Genomic DNA, 14,237 nt, shown 5'->3' with positions numbered 1-14,237 from the left:
GATCAGGGAATAATAGCATCATTTAAAGCTTATTATCTGCGTCGAACATTAAGCAATTTAACTGAACTAGAGGATAAAGAGGAAATGACAGTTAAAACTTTTTGGAAAAACTCCACCATTAAAAACGCAATTGAAAACATTGATAGTTCTTGGAAAGAAGTCACCAAGAAATGCTTAAATGGAGTTTGGCGCAAAATATGACCAGAAGTTGTACTAGAAGAAGAAAATAACATCCAAGAAATTAGAAATGAAGTTATCCAGATGGTTCAATCAATAGGTTTCGAAAATGTCGATGAAGAGGATGTTAGAAATTTATTGAATGCAGAAGATGATGGTTTTTCAGTGGAAGATTTAGAAAACCTTGTTAGCAACGAAGACAAAGATAATGAAGACGAAGTTAAATAAGTTCCTGCCGAAAAAGTGTTAACAACCAAAGATTTAAAAAGGTGCTTAAATGACATTGAAAACGTTTTAAATTTTTTTAGTAAAAATGATCCTGATTTAGGAGGAAGTTTTATTGTTAAGCGATCTGTGTTAAATGCAATAACTCCGTATAGGCAATTGTTAAATGAAAGAGAAAAAAAGCATAAGCAATCAACTTTAGACTCGTATTTTAAAATGTGATTTCACTTTGTATGTAAGTTTATTGTTTATTTAATAAAACTTTTCTTTGTTCGAAAAAAAAGCTTTTCATTTTCTTTACGTAGGAACGTATCCCTATTCTGGCCATAATATTTTTACCTCTGAAAACGAAGTTTCTGAAAACGAAGTAATTTCGTGGAACGCATCCTATTCGTTATTCGAGGTATGCCTGTATTCAGAAATAATGAATATTTAATTAATATTAATAACGTAATTTAAACTTTACACTAATCATTCTCTTGATCTGTTTCCATTGCTGTTTCAGTTTTTGCTACCACTTTAGTTTGTACTAAACAGTAATGATTCAATAAATTTTTCAATAGTGCAATCAGTTTCCCAATACAGTAAACCCCTGCTATTTGTGGTATCTGTATTCACGGTCGCTGATTTAATATAAAATGAAACCTAAAAAAATGTGAATTTTAAAGCGCTGTGAACATTTTCTGCCATAAAAAACATGGGCGTGCCTAAAATTATCTTTCCCGGTCAAAACAGCACTCAGTGGGTGGGGGGAGAGGGGTGACAAAATCGCGAATGTGGATGTTTCTCGCTAATCCTTGTTCAGTATGTGTTATGCGCTTGTCATGGAAGATTTCGTAGTTTGCTTTTAATTTATATGCTTATAAATTGAATAAATTTATCAATTTATTAATTGATATGCTTACAAAAGTGATAAATCTACCATTTTGCAGTGTAAAACAGACTTTTTCGAGTGTGTTAATGGAAGAAAGTGACTTTATTTGGACAAGTTCTTTCTAACCCTTACAAAAATATGGCTACGAATAACAAGGGAAATGTGAAAAGATCAAAGAGGGTGATGACATTGGCGAATAAAATTTCTAATGGTGAAAGTGTCTCCTTAGTGGCAAAACAATATAAAATCAATGAGTCAATGGAACGATCAATCAAAAAATCGGAAGAAAAAATCTGCCGTAGTGTCGGTGAAAACGCGCTAATTGCTTCAAAAATTTGCTCTGTAACTCGTAATGTTAAATTAGAAAAAATTGAAAAAGCTTTAAATCTGTGGATAGAAGACCGAAATCAAAATAAAATTCCCCTTTTCATCATTCGTGAAGAGGCAAAAACACCTTTATCAACACTTTAGCGAAACTGGTGATAGAACTGGCAGAATAAGTTTTTTAGCTAAAGCAAAAGCGCTGGATTGAAAGATTTGTTTGAAATTTCTAATAAATATTACATTTAATACTAAATTGTTTCTTATTTTCATTTCAATGCCTTATGCTTGACAGTACATAGTGTCTATGTACATAACATGACTATGTACATAGACACTATGTACTGTCTATGTACATAGTCATGTTATGAAGGTACATATAATACATACATAGACAAAATTTTAGACTAGTTTTTCTTATATATTTCATACTTTGGAACGGAACCCCTTTATTACTATGGGAGCCATAACTCAGTATTCGCGTTTTCCGTATTCGCAGCATTTCTCAGGAACGTAATCCCCGCGAATAGCGGGGGTTTACTGTACTTCTGCTCTATCTTGAAAACATGGTCACAGAAACTTTTCCATCTTTCTTGAGTCATGGTAGCTATTCCTTGTTTTGTGTATTCTATCAGATGTGTCATATTCAGATCTTAAATATTTTTATTTCAAATAAAATTTTTTCAGTTGAGTCTCATTAATTTGATAGGATTGAAATGGTATGGTATGACAGTAATCTTAAGGCAATGTGTCCGTACTTATAGAGTATTCTATACACTGTGTATATTTTTGGAATATTTAAATGGCTAATAATTTTTAATAATTCATATTTACTCATACTAGGCTGAAATGATACATTGTGTCTTGCCGAGCACTCTCTAATATGAGGAGCAATACAAAAGTAATGTCTCCTATTTTTTTCCTCAGAAAATTTAATTCCTACAACTATGCCTTTTACATCAATTAATCCTCAATCATTAATAAACACAGTTATTTTTCCACAAAGTCACCATCATTTTCTATGCACTTCTGCCATCTCTGAGTCATTTGCTCTATTCCAATCCTGTAAAAGTCCTTACTCTTGCTCCAGAGAGCTTCACAAACACTATGCTTGAGCTGGTCGTTGTCCACAAAATGGATTCCACGGAGTGCAACCTTTAGCAGGCCGAAGAGGTAATAGGTCTGATCTGAGTTGATTGCGGTGCCACGCTCCAAGAGGTCTGCAAGCAAGATCCCCCCCCATCTTTGTCCCAAAACACTGTCACCATGACTTTACCAACAAAAAGCTGTCTTTTGAACTTCTGTGGGTAAAGTGCCTGCCTGGCAACCCAAAGGTCGCGGGTTCGATTCCCGCCTCGGGCTTGGATCAAAGTACTGCAAAAACCTTGGGAGGTGCACTATGGCCACAGAAGCCGATGCGCCAACAACTACCAAACCAAACCTTTTGAACTTCTTGTGCAGTGAATTCTGATGGTACCACTCTTTGTGATTGTCTCTTCATTTCAGGGTCATAACAATGGATCCAGGTTTCATAACCTTTGACTATACATGAAAGAAAAACCTCTCCTTCACTCTCGTAGCGCTGGAAAAGTTCTATACAGATGACATTTCGGGCTTCTTTGTGCTCGTGTGTCAGCATTTTCAGGACCCACTGGGCACAAACCTTATTGTAGCCTAGTTCCTTTATGATAGTTATCACAGCAGGTTTCTCTATACCTGCTGTATCTCACAATTCGTGTATTGTGCGGTCCTCTTTGATCAGTACGTTTTTCCAGCTCTTTTTGTCACTGACATTACTGGTTGGCCACATTGGGGATTGCCAACAACGTCCTTTGCAGGAAATAAAAGGTAAGGCACTGAACGTACTATATGAATGTGTATTTATCCTAATGTTAACATATGGTGCACCAATTTTGTTGGAGCAAGTAAGTCGAAGAGTGCTTGCTAGGGAGCTCAGTTCAATTCAAAGAGTAATGCTACTTAGAATGTGCTTGGCATGCAGGACTGTGTTGACCCCAGCTTTGCAGGTTGTGACTATTGCTTATTGATTTGCATTTGGTGTATTGTTTTCTCTGTCGCTGTTACTTTTCTTCCAGAAAGCTGTTCACTCTGTACAAATCGCAATTCCTGCCTATCATGGAATATTGTTCCCACATCTGGGGCGGTGCCCCCAAAAACTCTCTCAGCTTTTAGATTCCATTCGGGAGAGGGCAGTTAGGTTAATTAATGACATCTCTAACAGAGTTTCTCCACTCGCTGTCTCATATACGTACTGTTTCTGCTGCTTGCCTTTTCTACAGATACTTCCAAGGGCACTGTTTTTCTGAATTGGCTTTTATAATTTCCGCTCTCTCTTTCAAAACAGTCCGGACACGTGCTGTCACCAGCCAGCATCCATTTACTGTCCAACTTCAAACTCACAGAACCAACTTTTCACCTTCCTTGTCTATTCATTCAACTGCCGTTTTCTGGAATAAAGTTCCTTCATGCGTATTTCCTGAAAATTATAGTCTACAGAAGTTCAAGTCTAATGTCAAAAAATATCTTCTTTTGTCTTCTCAACCTCCAACCCAAGAACGGTACTAAGTACTATAGGTTCTAATACCTCTCGTGTTTGGGGTTTTCATAAAAAAAAAAAAAAAAAAACTCTGTATAAAAATGTTCTGTTTCTGCTACATGCTTTTTCTGTAAATACTTACATGGGCCCTATTCTTCAGAATTGCCATCTATAATTTCCCCATTTCTCATCCAGACAAGTCCAAATATGTGCCACAATCAGTCGGCATCCATTTACTGTTCAACTTCAAACTCACAGAGCCAACTTTTCTTTTTCCACATTTATGCCTTCTATCTGTTTTATGGAACCACCTTCCTTTACATGTGTTTCCTGAAAATTATAATCTGCAGAAATTCAAGTGTATTGTCAACGATATCTTGTCTCTTTTCAATCTTCAACCCATGCACTACTATGTACTATAAGTTCTAATATGTTTTGTGTTTGGAGTTTTCAGTAAAAAAAAAAAAAAAAAAAAAAAAAAAGTCCTTGAATGGGTAGAGCAGGCTCAGTGCTGATGCGATTCTTCCTCTTGTTCAGATTACAAACCTGAGGGGACATAAATTCAAATTGAGGAAAGAGAGTTGTAGAATAGATGTGCAGAAATTTGCCTTTGGCCAGCAGGTAGCTGATTGCAGGAATAAACTTCCATCTGTTTTTGTGGAAGTTGATAGCTTAAATAAATTCAAGGAAGAACTGGACAAACTTTTAGAGTGAATGGATGTGTGAAATGGGATTTTTTTTTTTTTTTTTTTTTTTTTTTTTTTTGGGGCTGGTACTGTATAAGTTTGCTTTCTTGCATCATATGGCTCTACTTATGCTATCTTACTGCATTACTTAGTTACTGACAGAAAATATTAAGTTAAAAGCAATCAAAAGTAACATAATTTTCAAATTTGTAACTTGTTACTACTCATGTTTGCAATTTATGCTGTTGCGCATCATGTTAATATTTCTCCTGTTAAGGTATGAATATAAATTTTTGATTTCCTTTGATCAGTTTGTTTTGCATATTGGGAAAATTTTTCTTCTATCCATGGGTAACTAACTGAAATAGAGGAACTTTTTATAGGGTATGTAAAAACCCTAAAAAAAAAGTACCTCTATTATATATAATAGAATGAGTACCCCAGTTGATATTTTCTGTGTATGATTGTTATGCTTAACCAACTATAACTTTTTATCTTTAATTTCAGCTTTACATATGGTGGATAGACTCCAGGAACTATATAGAACTAACAAGACCCTGGTATGCTAATGTTCTTCCATTTCCTCTTAATTATTTCTTACCTGGTCATCAACAGCGAGTTGCTCAAAGTATAATTTTTAGTATATGGGACAGAGATAATATGACTGAACAAGATATAGAAATAAATGTAAGTTTTTATTATTTTTTTTATTTTTATTCTTACACAACAAGTTTAAAGAAATACTTTTTTTTTTCTTTTGAATTCTGTATCTTTCCTTAGGCTTGACTACACTAATATACACTTAAAAAAAAATCTACTTTTTTAATACCAATATTTAGCAGCCAACTTGTCAAATTTATGACAATGATCTCTTTCCTGCCAGCCATTATGACAGTGTTTTTCTGACTTAATTACAGAAAAGTTACAAATTTCAAAAAGATCTGTGATTTGTGCATTAAATTTCATTTTGTCTTTAGTTAATGAATTGGCCATCAGGTGTGTTAGTGTATGATATGAAAAGAAATTTGATTTAACAATGTCCTTCAGTAAGTCAGTAAGATTCCAAAGGAATGTGATGTAGTGTTTAATGTCAACTGAGTGTACTGTCTTAGAGTTTTATCTGCTTCTTAACCAAGAGCATAACTCCTCCTCACTTCCTGTTCTGTCTGTGCTTTCTGTAACTTTGTACTCATTATCCAAATTTTGCATTCCTTACGTTTGAGTGGCACTATGCTTCTGATATTCCTCAAATGTCTACATTTGATGATATAAAATGATATAATACTTCAAATTTCACAAATTTATTAACTGTACTCCTAGCATTAGTGTACAAGAAAATATATTGCACTTGTTTTTATTCCTAGTAATCCTAATATCTCCTGTGTAATTTCTATCAGCAGGCCTTGTATTCTGCCACATCTTGTTTTATAGGCTGCTGTTTGTCCCAGTGGAAGATGTGCAAGGATCAATTTTCACCTCTGTGTATTCCTCATGCTAGCAGGTTTTCCCACCCACCTAACACTGTCTTGATAATAGCAGCAAATATTCTTGCACCCTTTGTATTTACGTTTATCCCATCCCTGTAAAAACAGTCTCTCCTAGGCCAAATTGATTGTAGGCACTTTCAAATTTAATCCTATCTTGCAACTTTTTCTCAATATTGTCCTATACCTGTTAAGTAAATCATCAAATCTCCTATTCTTAATTTCCTTACTGCCAACATTATAACAGTATCACCCTTTTGTGTCCTTAAAAGATAATTTCTCTGCAACATCACTCATTAACTTTTGCCTTTGGCAAATGCACCTTGGTTCTGTTCCACCTGTCCTTTTTGCACAATATATTTCCCATTTCCCTGACACAGAATCACCAGCAGTAGCTCCTCCTGTGGGTTCAGCACTTTCTGCATTTTGGATTATCACTCTATTATCTGATACATGAGTGTTAGCTTTGGCTTTGAGGGGGCAGCTGAAAGCCTGATGACCCACACTTTAATTCTTTTGAGAGTATCAGCCATGTTCTTCAATCTTTCATAAATATCCATCGGAATGTTGAGTTTGCATTTAATTTCCTGAAACCCTTTGCACTGAGCACATACACAAAGACATCCTCTTTGTCTGTATCATATCCTATTCCTGATAGGTCTGCAAACATTAGAGAAGTAGCACATTTTATTTATAAAGTCATGATTCAAAGGAGAACTGCCCTCTTCGGTTCTCTCCCAAGCCACAGCACACCTGCTTCTTTGAGCTCTTTGCTTTACTGCTCTAGTTCGAAGTGTGATTTCGGTTGAAATTAAATTACATTTAATCTGAGAATACCACACTAAACTAAGACATACCTAAGTGTAATAAGTCCCTGTCCAATCATAAGTCAGGGTAATAGTTTTAATAGAGTAAAAACTGTTACTCAGTAAATCAGAGTAATAGTTTTTCATAACTTTTCATAATTGATGCATTTGTTTAGGATAAGTATAGACATTACTATATTGTGTGTGTGTGTGTGTGTGTGTGGTGCCTCCATAGCCAGGTGGGAAGGAGCACACGCTTCTCGATTAGACCGGGGTACGAGACTGTCACCACCAAATACGGAGGATGCGGAAAGGTCAGGGAATGACCACTGCATATCCCGGAGCAACATGGCCTTAGTTGCTAATGCTCCTAAAAACCAAATAACAACAACAGCAACTATATTATGTCTGTAAATTGTGTTTTTTCTGTGGTCTGTTTGCTTTTTTTTTTTCCTGCAAACAAACCAGAAGGGAAAAAAAAATTAAAAAGCATACAACTTATTTCATTACTACAAAATTCATTCATGATATATTCTGCATGTCAATTGGGTACACCTAGGGCTTACAATACCGGTCAGAATCTCAATACCGGTATTTCGGTATTTTTAATTTATGAAACCAGGATACCGGTATTCCAAAAACAAACTTTTTTTCTCAATAAATTTTGATGACAATTAGGTGCAATAAAGTAAGGAAAAAACAAGTACTGTAATTACTCGAATTCATGTTTTAAATAAACTTTTATTGCAATAATAAATATTCTGGAAAAAATCATTAAAATACAGTTATTCTAAAAACAAATAAATACTTATTGTTACTGCAAATATTAGTTATGTTTATGCATCCACACTACCTGTCCAAATTAAGTGAGCTCTTAAGAAACATAAGCAATCAATAGTATGATTGTTTAAAATGAATCTAATTTTGGTACATACAGTATTTGATTAGTGGCAGAAAATGCCCTTTCGGATTCTGTTCTGGTACTATTGTACTGAGATAATTGTAGACGATCTCAGTCCGTATTTTCTAGGCTTTGAACTTTTTTAGCAAAAATGATTAAAAGTATTTCATTAATTTCCGACTCTAGTTCATCTTTTAAAATCTCATTGGAGTCAGGCAATTTATTATTTTGGAAAGAATTTGTGGAACACTGATGTTCTGTTCCACGTTGGTCTTCCATGGTTGAATTATGTTCATTTTCTGAAGGAGAAAGACGTTTTATTAAGCAAAGCATAATTTTCACTATAGTATCTTTACTGAGACTGGGAGAGAGCAAAGAGTGGGGATAAAGAATAAAGAAGAGACAAAGAGTGCAGTTAAGGAATTCTTCACATATTTAAATATAAAGAACAGAAGGACAAATCAGATTGGACCCTTATGTAATAGACTTGGGATAGTATTAGATACCATAGCTAAAGTTGCAGATGCACTCAACAGTTACTTTGCATCGATATTTACATAAAAAAAAAACCTTTATGTCAATGAGATATTATGGAAGTGAAGTTGAAAAAATGTAATTAATGATGTTGAAATTTCAAATGATTATTTAATGAGAAAACTTTCATGCCTACAGGTGAGTAAGGCTCCTTTGGTTGATGGCATATACCATATAATCTTAAAGGAGGCAGCAAGTGAGTGCATTAAACCATTAAGGCTAGTTATGAGATCATCACTGGACTCAGGAGAGATTCCGTTGGATTGGTGTAAATTGGAACATAAAGGCATTCTAGGAGTGTAACGGGAAATTACCAAGCGGCCAGTCTAACTTCAGTAGTAGGGAAAATCATGGAGGCAGTGATTAAGGGTGGAAGTCAGGATCATTTAGATGGAAATGGAATTCTGTAGGATGCACAGCATGAAGTTGGAGCAGGCTGGAATCATAGCGAAAATCCTTAGATGGATAGCATGATGGTTTGAGGGCACCAGGCAGAGGGTTGTGATAAATGGTTATTGCTCAGATTGGGTTAATGTAAGAAGTGGGGTTCCCCAAGGATCAGTATCAGGACCACTGTTGTTTTTGATTATTTTAAATGGCATCTATGAAGGGATGGAGGGCATGAGGTCTAAACTTGCAGATGATGTAAAGATCAGTAGAATAGTTAATGATCGCTGCCAAGCAGAGCTGCTTCAAAGTGACCTAGATAGACTTCTGGGATGGTCAGAAAAGTGGCATCTGTGCTTTAATTCGGCAAAATGTGAGGTCTTACACCTGGGGAACAGCAACCCCAAAATAACTTATACACTTAGTGGAGTTGAACTAAAGTCAGTAGTGGAGGAACGGGACTTACGATATGGTCAGGCATGAAGTTGTCCGAGAATTGTGGACAGGTTGCAATGTTGCATGGTGTCCTATCGATGATTTATCGAACATTTGCTAGTAGAGATAACGACGTCATAATCACATAAAGGTGATTTTATAACCTTTATGTGATTAAATTATAAACAATTATTTTTTTTAATTTAGTACTGAAAAAACGGTATTTTTTGTATTAATACTGGTATTTCAATATTGGAACAAAATGACCAGGATCCTGGGATCTTGGTATTGTAAGCCCTAGGTACACCACAGTAATTTTCTAATGCCAATTTTTTTTTAATACTGTGACATGTAGTTAAAAAAAAAAAAATGGTAATGGTTTTTGCTAATCCAGGTAGAAAATAAAACTGTATACTCATAGTTTTCATTCAGCATAAATCATGTCTACCAGTTCTTATAGAATAACTAGATTTTTCAGTAAGAACTAATGAACAGCTAGACATGATTTCTGTTGATTGAAATGAAAAAAACTTAGATCCCTGTGAAACAAATTTAGAAAGCTTTTGAATTCTTGTGTTTTTTTTTATAATATTTGGTTTGTTGTATGTAGATGTTCTGTTTTGAACAGTATTCTCAAAATCATACATGTCCTAACTAAAGTTGGTTGGGTTGAAATTAAGATAGGTTTTATTTTATTCCACTCTTTAGGTATAAATTTTATATGTAGTATAAAGCAGATTGCTAGTGCTGTGGTTTTTAAATCAGTTTTGCTTCCTTTTCATGGGTTAGAATTATCTGTTTGTGTTTCCACTTTCTTGGTAGCTGTATGGATTTCAATCATTGTGTGAACATAATGGCTCAGTGTTGTATTATGATTTCTCCGTCATCTTTTAGCAGTTCCAGAATCATCCCATCTGGTCTTGGTGTTTTGTTCTTTTCCATTTAACTTCTTACATGGTTACTGGCAAGATTTCTTTCATTTTATTGTTGTTTTTATAAATTCCTTGGAAGAACTGCAGTACTCTCTTGTTATTTTTTCTCTATTCTTTATTATTTCACACCATTGATCACATATTGCATTTAAATGCTATCTTCCTTCTTTGATGTCTTTATAGGCTTTGTTGAGCCTGTTTATTATCTTCTATTGTATTACTTATATTTCCTTCAGCTTCTGATTTTTATCCTTATTGTTCTATCCATAGTTCCATGTATTTTATGTTGGGCATATAGTAGATCCTGCCTCAACTTTCTTATTCTTTCCATTATCCTTATAATGTCATCTCCAAGGTTTCCTTTCTTGGTTCATTTTTTGGTGTTCCCCAGTTTCCTTCACAAGTTTGTTTTATCTCTTTATTGAGTCTTGTTTTATTATTGATATCTTGAATATTTATAACAGGACTTGTAAGAGACTAGTTTGTTTTCATCACCCCTCCTTTTCTTCTGAGATTATCAATGTTTAAACCTTTTATTCTAGATATCTCACTTTGTTTTTTTTCTTCAAATTTTAGATTTAATCCTAATTTTTCTTCTGAGAAGTCTGTAATCTTTACTGATTCTTGCTTTATTGACTGTACTTACAACCATCGCATATTTTACATTTATCAATATGAATCAGTCATTTGTTTTGGGATCATTTTGAATAAAACTTATAAAATTGAGAAAATTCTAATAATCTAATAAAATTTATTAGAATTTAAAGAATTAATTAAATAAGAATAATTTAATTAGAATCTAATAAAATTATTCTGATAAAATCTGTAAAGGATTTGAGAATTCTAGAGATGCACCAGGTGTCAAAAGCATGTATGATTGATTCATGTCTTTACTGTAAGTGGTCATTACTTGTATCAAATGGCAAGTTTTTATGCCAGGACTTACCAATTTAAAATTCTGCATTCTTTGTGATTAGGATTTGGAAACCCTGGTGTTCTCTTTTTTTTTTTTTTAACTTTAAACCTTTACCCCTGGTTCAGGTAATTATGGCAGCTCTAAAAGTTATTTAAAGTCAGTAGTGGAGGAACGGGACTTGGGAGTTACGATACAGTCAGGCATGAAGTTGTCCGAGAATTGTGGACAGGTTGCAATGTTGCATGGTGTCCTATCGATGATTTATCGAACATTTGCTAGTAGAGATAATGACGTCATAATCACATAAAGGTGATTTTATAACCTTTATGTGATTAAATTATAAACAATTAATTTTTTTTAAATTAGTACCGAAAAACCGGTATTTTTTGTATTAATACTGGTATTTCAATATTGGAACAAAATGACCGGGATCCTGGGATCTCGGTATTGTAAGCCCTAGGTACACCACAGTAATTTTCTAATGCCAATTTTTTTGAATCATAGGTACAAATTTTATATGTATAAATAAAATTCTGGAATATAATTTTTAATTAAACATGATTCTCTTGTGCTTAGGTTTATGAAGAAGCAAAAGCATGTTTAAATCTTTTATCACAAAAGCTTGGTTTCAATGATTTTTTTTGTGGGAAGAGGTAAGCAAACAAATTGTTATTGTTGTTGAGCCAGTAATTGCTTAATCTGTATATCCTTAAGCTAATATTTTTATAATATAATACAGTATTCTAAATTGCCGTTTAAGTTTTCAGTACATGATTATAAACTGTGGAATTCTAAATTTGCCAGATACTGTTTGAGAATACTGTCATTTCACATTGTGCAATGTGAAATGCTGTTTGAGAATACAGGCATTTTAAAATTGTGCAATGTTAGAATGGGAGAACAAAAAAAAATATGATGGTAAAAATACGGCATATTTGTAAAGATCAGCCCAAATTTAGCAAAAAAAAAAAGAAAGAAAAAGGACCTTGATCAAAGTCAAAATTATATTTTTAATATAAATGAGCCTTCTTTCCATTGATTCATAAAATCAGAGGTTTCAGAAAAGCCTATGGTGATTATTTTGCATAAAGCATGAGACTACACATAAGATTCACTTGTGAACAGGTTAGTGCCATTGCACCATGTTTTGTTCATGGTAAACTGCCAAATTAGATAATTGGCATCATTTTAATTGTACCTCATATTGTGAATACCTTCACAACAAGTTGCTATGGTATTGTACTATCCTGAATAAGTAAGTCTTCACCAATGGAGAAGACTAATGTTGCTTATTTTTAGTGGATACTACCACCCAGATGGCACTGTTTCAAGGCTTGTTGGCCTCTCCTTGGTGAGCAGGTAGGTACCCTGGTGTTGCAGTCGTGACAGTCCAGTTATGTAGTTTAACTCCACATAGTTCAACTCCACAATACGAGAGATGCAACTCATTGTGAAGGTATTCACAATATGAGACACAATTAAAATGATGCCAGTGATCTACTTCGGTAGTTTACTATGAACAAAACATGGTGCAATGGCACTAACCCATTCACCAGTGAATCTTACAAGTAGTCTCATGCTTTATGCAAAATAATCACTTTAGTTTATACTATTGCACACCATCAGGCATCTCTCATATTGTAGAGTTCAACTTTATAACTGGATTATCATGATTGCAACAGCAGGGTACCTACCTGCTCACCAAGGAGAGGCCAACAAGCCCTGAAACGGTGCCATCTGGGTGGTAGTATCCACCAAGAATAAGTAATCTCCATTGGTGAAGCATTACTTATTTGAGATAGTGCAATACCATGGCAACTTGTTGTGAAGGTATTCACAATATGAAATACAATCAAAATGATGCCAGTTATCTACTTTGGCAGTTTACTATGAACAAAACATGGCACTAACCTGTTCACCAGAAAAGCCTATATACATATGCTGGCCAAAAAAAATACAAACAGTCACAGACAGAAGAAATGCAAGTAGATGCAAAGATAACTGTGACGTGGGGTGAAGACATGCCTCATTGAGTGTAAAGACTGCACATTCTGTTTGACTGCGGTAACCTGAGGCCAGAATGTGGAAAATGCAGACTTTGAAAAAGGTCTTATCGTGGGTGCATGTTCAGTAGAAACCACAATTCAAAAAACAAACAGCATAACTGGTTTTAAAAAACATCCATCTGAGAGGTTTTTAATGACTAGAAAGCAAACAGTTCTTCCTCATCTCAAAGGCATAAATGTGGCAAAAAAACAGTACTTCAAGAGCTTTACTGTAAGGAGGACTGTATGGAAAAAATAGGACATCCAGTGTGCAGCAAATAACATCTGAATTCAACTAAGCCCAGAACTGCCCTATTTCAACCTTTTTTTTTTTTTTTTTTTGATTTGGTAGTTGTTGGCGCATCGGCTTCAGTGGCCATATTGCACCTCCCAAGGTTTTTGCAGTACTTTGATCCAAGCCCGAGGCGGGAATCGAACCCGCGACCTTTGGGTTGCCAGGCAGGTACTTTACCCACTCGGCTAGCCCGGTCGGCTATTTCAACCTGTACAATGCACAAGGAATTGAAGAAATTGGGTATTGGCAGTTACCTGCCTATTTGGAACCCACTTTTTTTTCAGAGAAAAACTGGTGCTGAGAATGTTGTAATTGGATACCGGAAGAAAGTCATATGGTCAGATAAATCATGATACACTTTGTTTTGCACTGATGGCAGGCAGAGAGTGTGGTGAGAACCCCATAAAGTGATGGACCCTCCTTGCCTTGTTAAGACAACCCAAGCATCTGAAGGTGGTACCATGGTATGGAGAATTTTTTTTTTTTGCGCAGATTGAATCCATTGATACCAGTAGAAGATCGAATGTCATCCAGGAAGAACCTGAATTTTGTATCAGATCTATTGCGCCCTGCAGTGTTACACTTTTATCCTGAAGGTGACTGCCACTTTATGGATGATGGTGCAACAGTGCACCATCATCCATAATGGATGATGGAAGAAT

General features: G+C 34.9%; 1 protein-coding gene across 2 annotated transcripts in view; it reads left to right on the top strand.

Annotated features, from left to right (window-relative positions):
* Positions 1–14,237, top strand: part of LOC150087024 (metaxin-1-like) — a 132,348-nt gene that overhangs the window by 61,762 nt on the left and 56,349 nt on the right. For both annotated transcript variants that reach the window (XM_090371753.1, XM_090371752.1), the window contains exons 5-6: positions 5,348–5,527; positions 11,812–11,888. In XM_090371753.1, the coding sequence (XP_090227879.1) occupies positions 5,348–5,527; positions 11,812–11,888 (257 nt within the window). The remainder of the gene's footprint in view (positions 1–5,347; positions 5,528–11,811; positions 11,889–14,237) is intronic.

The sequence above is a fragment of the Mastigoproctus giganteus genome, chromosome 4 (genome assembly GCF_048544385.1).
Source record: "Mastigoproctus giganteus isolate SK-2022 chromosome 4, ASM4854438v1, whole genome shotgun sequence".
Classification (NCBI taxonomy): Eukaryota; Metazoa; Arthropoda; class Arachnida; order Uropygi; family Thelyphonidae; genus Mastigoproctus; species Mastigoproctus giganteus.
Note: the sequence above shows the minus strand (reverse complement) of the source record. Positions and strands in the feature narration are given on the sequence as shown.